At 41.7% G+C, this 9,063-nt stretch overlaps 1 protein-coding gene across 1 annotated transcript in view; it reads left to right on the top strand.

The window, feature by feature from the left end:
* Positions 1–93: 93 nt before the first annotated feature.
* SOAT1 (sterol O-acyltransferase 1) overlaps positions 94–9,063 on the top strand; it is a 29,428-nt gene continuing 20,458 nt past the window's right edge. Inside the window, exons 1-2 of the mRNA XM_026854286.1 lie at positions 94–200; positions 3,153–3,284. Of these exons, the coding sequence (XP_026710087.1) occupies positions 3,161–3,284 (124 nt within the window). The 5' untranslated portion in view covers positions 94–200; positions 3,153–3,160. The remainder of the gene's footprint in view (positions 201–3,152; positions 3,285–9,063) is intronic.

Raw genomic sequence — 9,063 nt, 5'->3', positions numbered from 1 at the left:
GGCAGCGCTCTGCGGGCCGCCGGGCGCCCTCAGGGCCTGGGGCTCGGGCGGGAGGTGCGGGTGGGTCTTGTCGCTGACAGCGGGCTCCGTGGGATGAGGCTTCCGCGCTTGTTTTCAGGGAGTTAGTGCAGAAGGGAGCTGACTTGGTGCTCTCAGAGCCTCGGCAGTGCTTTAAGCAGCTTCCATTGTTATCTGCAGGTGTCCGTCGTGGTTTGGTGGTTTTTGGCTGGGTTTTTTTGTGTTTTTTGTTTTTTGTTTTTTTTTCCTTGCCGACTGTTTTGTGCGTTGCGGGTAAGCTGTGGAGCGACCTTAACTTTGTTTTGGTACCTGCCTGGCTCGTGAAGAGCTCTACTGATACCGAGGACGTAGCACACTGGATCTGCTAGTTAGTGTGATGCCCAAGGGCCGAAGGAAAGCCTTGGAGATCTGAAAGGCTGGGATAAGATTGTTATTATTAAGCATAAGAGGTATTGGAGGTAGAGGATGTGCCCTCGCTGTGCTGCCAAGCCGTTTGAAATGCAAAGATGTACTTCCTACAGGGTGTTGCCTTTGTCCTAAGGCATGCTTATAATTGCCGATGTTTCGAAAGGGAAGATGGAGAAACTGAAGGGTTTTGGAGACCTTTCACGAGTACCATAACGCAATCATATCTATAGAATCAGGGAGTTTCTGTTGGGAAATCTGATAATGGGACACATTTGTGGTTCTACTTGTCCTGCAAGTGCTCAGAGTGGGGTGAACGGAGTGACTTTACCAACTGTGAGATTTCCTTTTTTGAGGGGATAGTGAATGTTTTGGAGTTTTCCTGTCATTGTGTCGTGATTGATTTATCTTCTAGCAGAGATTAGAGGACTGGCCTGATGCCCTCTTTATGCATTAATGTGCTGATAGTTGCTTAGGTACTGTAATGTTACACCTCTCTTCATATGGAAACTAGTCTAGGAAAATGTTTGTTTTCATAGATTTCCCCTAGCACAGTTCTTGTTTTGGTGTAAAAAAGGCTTTGTTGTGATCACTCAGCCTATCTGAATTCGGTTATTAAAAAGTTACTCAACTCTTTTAGTTAATTGCTTTAACTTTTTTTTTTTTCTCCTTGAAAAACATGATTTTTCCTTCCCCTAACCTGAAACTAATTCCCTTCTGCTAGCCTTTCAGTGAGTTACTCTAACCACTCTGCACTGGAGAGGAAGGAGTGCCTTCTTCACCCCTTAAAGAAGGAGAAAATAATTATTGAGAAAATTGTGGTCTTCTGTTAGACCTGGAAAACCTGAACCTTTAAGGACAGATGTGGCTCACAAGAACAACTTAACTTGGATCGGGAGGCAGTGAAGAGGCTTGCTAGTAGCCCAAGGAGTAGTTTGTCAGTGTACAAATTTTTAAGGCAGCTTCATTTCCCCCTCCACTGTTCTGAGGGCCTTATTGTGTGATCGGAGTGATCCATTCTTATCCTTCAGTAGGGTTTTGGGCATCTCTCTTGTGTCAGAAGAGAAATATTGACATGTTTGCCTGTCCAGGGGCTCTATGTAGTTGTAAGCCCCAGGTGGACAAAATGGTGATGTGGCCGTGTCTGTACTGGGAACCTTGTGGGAAGGCTGGGAGGAGGGAAGAGTTGTGTCTTCATGATGGTGACTGACTTGTGTTTAAAGGCAAGAGGGTTATTGAGGAGGGTTACAGCAGTAACAGAGCTGCTAGGTAAGTGGCTATGTCCTACCAGCCACCTTTCTCTGCTGGTGAGCATAGTTACTGTAGGAAGACTTAAAATATTCTTGCCTGGTTCCTGCTGTTTTTCAAGTAAATGCTTTTTGCATTATGTAAATTATGATAGTATGAGCTATCAGGTGGTATACAAAGCCAGCTGGGATGTTTGTCATTTTGATGGTCTTTATTTTATAGCTTGTAGACCTGGCTGTGATCTCTTGAGGCAGCGCTAGGAGAGGCAATGCTGCAAGAAATAACATTGGTGATTGAATTAGTGATTTGTTGTTTGGTGTTGCAGAAGGTTTTTTTCCCCTCTATATGCTGTGATGCCTTAAAGGAGAATTGTCCAACTAGAGGGACAAACATAGGAAGCTGAGTTCTGAAAACACTGGATCATAGTCTTATTTCCCTTTTACAGAAGTGCCAGCCTTAGTATTCTGAGGAAATACATCCTTAAATAACAATGTTCTGCCTTCTTAGTTTTTCTACAAGTGTGTGAGTTTTCCTTGCCTGTCTCTAACAGCTCATCTGTGCTGGTGTGTGTATTCTGTTCACAAGTAATGTAACACATCTGTTTAAGAGTTTGTGCCAAGGTGAAAAAAATACATAAAAAAGGAGAAGTGTTTGTTTGAGAATGTGGCTTTATACATGCCAGTGTGGTTTTCTGGGAGTCCAGCTCTGAGAATTGTCTTTGGTTGTAGCTACATCTCTGAGAGCTTCTTGAGCTCAGGGAGAGTGTGCTGGAGTGTCACTTCATGACCAGATTAAAATCTGCTTCTCCCCTTGTCAATAACAGAGAATTTCTTGTTTTCAGCCTGGTTGTGGTGGTTCAGATGTTCCCTGCTAGCAGCTAGCTCTATCCCCAGCAGTGACCTTTGTCATTGAATCTGGCGTAGTTCAAACCTGGTTCTCTCTTCCTGTTTTTCCGAGGTTTGCAATGCAACTGTTGTCTGGCCAAACAGAGTACAAGGATCTATTGAGGAAGCTGCTCTTTCACTAAGAGCTGAAAACTTGACAGTAAGGGGCTTGGATTAGGAAAAATAATGCAGGTGATTCTGTAAAGCAAACCTGCCAGATCTCTGAGAAGACAAATTTTGCTGTCTGACTGACTATCAGAAAGCATTACATGGGCTTTTTTGCCTTTTAAAAATTTCACAAAGGCTTAAGTAACTTTAAATGCTTAGAAGTTCTGTAGGGAGAGGAGGGAGGTGGGGGGAGCTTGTTTGGTTACTTTGTTCTTACTGCTTGCTGTAAGGGAGAGAGTGTGATCCACAGTAAATGACTAATACGAGTGTGTGCTTTATTTCCCCTATCCTTGCTCTGAATTCATAACAGAGGGAAGAAAGTCTAACTTTAGTGTAAAGAAGGCTATGTAAGTTTATTCTTGAGCAATGTAAAGAGTAAATTAATTTTTTGTCATTAACTATCTGCTATCCTTTTCTGGTATACAGAAAAGGCAACAATGGCAGGTGAAGACTGTGTAAGAAAACGCCAGTCTGGCTCCACTACAACCTTCAAGACCCCTGAGAATGAAGAAACGCAGAGGAGACCTGAGAGTGAGAGGTCGTTTCAAAATTCAAGCAATGGTGAGACTCTTTCGCTAAGGGGACGGGTTGTATCTCTGGCATGTGATCTCCTCTAAGGTGTCCTTTCTAGCTCATGGCTCCTGCATCTTTGCTTTCATTTTTGTGCTTGTAGAAAGGCTGCCAAGGTGGAGCTCCCTGTGTACCTGCTGCTCTTCTTCAGAGGTTTAGGTTGTTTGGAGTGCTGTCCTGCAGAGCTTCTCCTCAGGGGCTGTATATTGCAGTGCTTACAGGGATCTTAGTAAAGAAAGTGATTGTCACAGGACAGATGTGTGTGAGGAGATGCTTTAATGCTTTAAGTGGTACAGATGCATCTTGACAACTGTTCTGAGTAATCCTGGTAAATGCTTTTTCTGGAGACTTTATCTTGCTTCCTTTACAAGCTTTAAGTATGTGACTTCCTCAAGATTGAACAAAATGGTCTTTGACATACCAGGCTAAGCTGGTGTATACATCCTGACAGACAGATGGAGGTAGGATGCCACAAGGAATGATTCTCTGCTCCTGTGAAGCTCTGTTAATGTCAGAACAACTTCCTTCTATCCAGTCTCAACCTTGGCTGTAATAAAATAGAATGATAAAGAGTTGGGCTTGTATTAATTTGTATTGTGGTCACCTTAAAAGTTATGTGGCTTATAGTTGTCTTTGTAGAATCACTGCTGCTGCCTGTGTACCATCCCTTGAGTTTTGGGGGTAGTTGTGTGGCAGTATAAGTGGTTTTGCCTGTGGACTCTGTGGACATTGTAACTATCTCTAATTCCTGGGTTATGTCGTGCCACACTCCAGCCCAGTGATAAGGAGGTTAGCAATGAAATTGCAGCTTGTTTCCTTTCCCTTCAGGAGACAGAATAAGCAAAAAAGCTAAACTAGTTTATCACAATGTTCCACATCAGTTTCAGTTCCAAACCCAGGTGCCAGTGACTCAAGGACATAATTCTTACTGGTATGCTTCTGAATATTGTGACTATTTCCTAGTACTTCTTTCAACTGAAACAGGAGTTGGAGCAAATTTAAATTTAGGACAGGTCAGATTTCTTCTTTGCAAAAAAAAAAAAAAAAAAAAAAAAAAACCTGGAGAACTGGGATTTTAAGCTGTTGGTGGTACCATCATTTTAATTGAATCAAATGGGACTGTTCCAGTAATGTTGGTTTTAGAACATTGCATGGAGTTGATGGCTACTTCAGTTATGATGGGTTTAGAACCAGACTTTGACCTTTTCATCTGTGGAAACACCTTAACTGTTATGCATGAATTTGAGTTCTTGCAAGCTTCTGGGTAAAGAATAAACAGAGCTGTGATAATTAGCACATGATAGATGGGGGTGCCTGTCTTTAAAAGTCTTTCATTTTAATAACTCTGAAATGCAACATAATGTCACTGCAGGTGTGATACTGCGGGTGCATAGCAAGTAAACATTCTGAGGTAGATCTCTTGAAAGTGTACTGAGCTTTCATGTGTGTATGTGTGCCTGGTGCATTGGCTTAGACCAATGCAGTATTTTAATACAGTACAAACTGCAGTGAAGGTCAGCAAGGAGAGTGGGGAGGAATCCTGGCTGGGTAAGATCAGGTGTCTCTTACCTTCCAGGGTTGCTGCCAGTTCAGCAGAAGTAACACTCGGGTCTTTGACACCAGTTTTTGCAGACTCTTTGCCCGGCACAGTGATGGGGACAGCAGGAACGCCGCAGGGAGGTAGGAGACATGAGTCTGATGCCTGACCACATTATAGGCCCGGGAGGAAGATGCATCCCTCTGGTCAGGAATTCCTCTGTACAGTGAGGTTAGATCAGCATCTCTGTGACACAAAGGTTGCAGCTTTACAAAGCTGAAGTGTCCATGTGTTCCAAGTAGTGGCCTCTGTGAAGGCACAGTTGAGGTGGAAGAATTTCTAAAAAGAAGTAGCTATAGAGTTCTTTTCTCACTTTCTTTTACCCAAGCTATTCACTTCTGAATATCTGTTTCTAAGGCATTAGTCCTGATGAGTACAAAGGTGGCATGAAGCTAATGATCTGCTGTCTGGCAATGTCCTTTTTATACTGTAGCATCCTAACACTGGGTGTTGTGTAGAATTTTAGGCAAGATACATATTTATTGTGGTCAAGGGATTCTGACCAGGTCAAGACGGTATCTCATGCGAGTAAATATGTAATGTCTTTGTGGCAATTATTTGTGTAGAAAAATCAAGTTGCTAATGTGATTTCCCACCCTTGATCCTTCCTGATTAGCAAACACAATCTACTTTTCAACTTAAGAGTTAACGTGTCAAGGGCCACTTGACTTGTTTGCAGATGTGTGAACTTTCTACAGAAGCTTCTAGGCCACTAATCCCTTTTTCATTAAAACTCAAATGCATTGGCTGATCTGAAATTGCTCAGAGGAATAATTTTAATCTATGTATTGGCTGTAGAGTTACATTAGGTCTGACTCTTCCATTTGTATAGTTTAGGTTATTTTTTTTTCCTTGCCTCAGAAGTGCTTCTGAAAACTGCCTCATTGCTTCATTTCTAGTTTGGACTTGGGTACTCCCAAATTTATAGCAATGTGGGAATATTCATAGCTTTGAGATTTGCCAGAAAAATTCTTCTGTCTTTTGATGTGTTTGTATCTTGTAATCATTCTGCCTATAATTTCACTTTGACAGAGTAGCTGAACTTCAGTCTTGTATATCACTTTTCCTTCCTCAGTTGGCTCCAGTGTCATAATCAAACAACTAATTTGGTCCTGTCATAGAGTCAACAGGTGATCTAGGTAGCAATAATCCCCTGTCAAAAGCTGGGCTTCTTTAATAAGATTAGTTTTAGGTGTTTTCAGCTGCAGATACCTAAAGAAATACAAAACTGTTCTGCTTAATGGGTTGTTGAGCAGTACCGGTTGCAGGAAAACTTACCTGGAACGAGCATAATGGAAACTGGGGGTCTTAAAAGGTTTGAGAGGACATGGCTCTTAAGCCTGTATTGGAGTGCCTCTAAATTGTGAAGATCAGACCATCCAAACCAGAAAACTGATGGTTTTGGAGTCTGCCCTTGTTTCTTCAGAAATCAGAAAGGGATTAAAAGTGTCTCTGGGGACTCATCTGCAAACAAGCTATGTGGCATATCTTTGTCTGGTGTGAGTAAGCCTGTTTGGCAACGTTGATCTTAGGAAAGTCTTGTTATCTTCCAATGAAGAGGTTACTATTGATCATTCTCAGTGCAAAAGTTCATGATGCTGCATGAGATGTGTGTGCCACCTGATAGATGGAGGAGGAGGGAGCTCTGAAACAGGGAGCAGTTTAGAAAGCTTTAGGATTGCTGTATGACTCAGCAATAGGTGTTCATTGTATCAACATGCTCTTTCTTATGGATTAGTGAATTTGGGATTAAGCTGCTTGAATTGAGTATCTTGGATGTGTTTCCAGGAGGTGGATCAAACACAGTGGTCTTGTCTGAGACTAGCTGGATTCTAGTTATTGTAGGCACTCTCATGTTTTGCAGCCTGTAGGGTTGGGGAAGACTGAGCAGTTTCTTGTAAAGAGCCTGTGGACATGGTGGCATGATGTAGAGAATGCTGGTGCTTCCTCCTGCTAGTGAAGAGGCTGCTTGAGTCCTGTGTCCTTACAGAAACAGCTTTTTAAACTGAATGCACAACTGCGGCACGGTGGCTTATGGCCAATGCATTCTTTAAGCAGATAGGCTGAGTTGTGGGGGGCAATCTAGTCATAACTTGCCTCTATCTGCTGAGTGGCCAAATAAATTACCATAAGTAAGAATAAGGATTATTAGCATCAAATTATTAACATACATTGTATTGTAGTAGGTATGGAAGACTTCCCCTCTACAGTAGCCTTGCACTAGGTTGGCTTTAACATTGCTTTCCTTCAGATAACATTTTTGGTGTCTTTAGAGGGAGCCTTTGAATCCAGGTATCTGACAGTAATGAAATCCTTCTGCCTGTGTTGCTTTAACCTTTTGAATGGTAAGATGTCTGATCAAGAAATAATGAAGATAATATTTTTAAACCCTTTTAAAGAAGGGCAGTACTGGGTACAGTTTGTATCTGTGACTTTCCATGAAGATCCTGAAGCTAAACAGATCCTGACATCATTAGGGGAAAACGCTTCTGAACTGTGGGTGGTGTGCCTGGCTGTAAGAAGTGTCTTTTAAAGCACATGTGGCAATAAACTAAAGTTTGTTCATGTACTTTTCCTAGCTTATCTGTGAAGAAGCGTTTTTGTTTTGAATGCTGTGCAAGGATTTAGATAGCAGTAGTCCCTAGGGATTGTTCTAGATAACTGTTCAGTAATAAGCTTATTGCCACAATGCAGGAACAGTTTGAGTGGCAATGGCTCAGAGCACTGGGCTGCAGGCAACTTCTGTGGCTGGTGAAGTCACTACAGGCTGGAACTGTAATGCTGCACACAAACCACAGATTTACTCAAATGACTTATTCCCATTTGTATCCTTGGTGGTAATTGCAGACTCTAGCAGTTAAATAAAATGAATGCTTTTTAACATAGTTAATTCTTGAGAGCTTGCTTAGTAGAGCACTGGCAAGTGTCTTGTGTGGAAGCTAGTTTTGTTGGATCCCAAGCTGCAGCACTAACGGATCGTATGAATGGGACACTTCTCTAGACATCTCAAATGTTACTTATCTGTAACATGTACAAGAGTAGGTTGAAAAAGGCACAGTGAGATCCTTTAAGAAAGATAGTTTGTAAATCTTTTGTGAAACTTAAGTTGCTCAATTTTTCAACAGTAAGACTTTTTCTCAGTCTTCAGGTGATCTTTCACTAGCCTGGTTTCCTATGGAAACAAAGCTTACATTTAAATTGCTAATTTTAAAATTTCTGACTCGAACCTGCTTGGAATTTGGGCTGTGCAGAGGTGTCACATCCTACAAGGATCAGTTTCTACAAGCCCAAGACAAGGGGTCAGCTAAAGATCTTACCAATGTCTTCTCAGATGGGAAGAGAACACAACTACCATTAAATTAAAACTCTCCCTTTTTAAACAAACCCTGCTTCAGTCTCTTGTAAAGTTGGCTGCTATTTCATACTAGTCTTCAAAGAAGATTTTCTTCCTTATGACTTTAATTACATTTCCAGTTTTCTTAAGGCACATCCCATCTTGGTTTAAATGCAAAGATGTGCTTGCTTGTCTTCTGCAGCCTTGAGTCCATTTTTGCAATGATGTTGCAATGCTAAAGTGATACAGGGGGATCCAGTCTTTTCAGTGTCAAAGGAAAATGAAGATTTAGATTCTCCATAGTGCACAATTCCTTTTAGACTCGAAATCATGTGATGATTCTCTTCTCGAATGACCTCACACAACAGTAGCAGCTTGCACAACAGAAGATGAATGATTCACGAAGATGATGAGTTGTGTTCTCTGGTTTCTGCCTTGTGATGCAGCTTGAGTATATGAGGTGATGCAACACAGCGGAATGAGTTGTTTTGGGGTGGGATTTCTTCTACAGGAGACTCTGTTCTGGAAAAGAAGCAATAAGCTTACAGGTGGTTTTACTTTGTTATGAGGTGCATACACTAAAGACATAGAATCTTGATTTTAAATCCTTTTAAAAGATGCTGTGTTTCTAGTCTAGTCTGTGCATACACACTGGTGTGTGGGTGAATAAAGTGATAGTAGGGACACTGCATACAATTTAGCGGTTATGTCAGCAGATCACAGGCTGGTCTCGTTCCCTGTACAACCATTAAAGTTGTACATTAGGTATCTGTAAAACTGTAGCCTTCTTTAGGGCCTTGTCACTTTAAAAGGGTGTTTTATTTCCAGTGAGCCCCTCT

The sequence above is a fragment of the Athene cunicularia genome (genome assembly GCF_003259725.1).
Source record: "Athene cunicularia isolate RWA chromosome 8 unlocalized genomic scaffold, athCun1 chr8_part1, whole genome shotgun sequence".
NCBI lineage: Eukaryota > Metazoa > Chordata > Aves > Strigiformes > Strigidae > Athene > Athene cunicularia.
The sequence above is the reverse complement of the archived record's forward strand: the minus strand, read 5'-3'. Positions and strand labels throughout refer to the sequence as shown.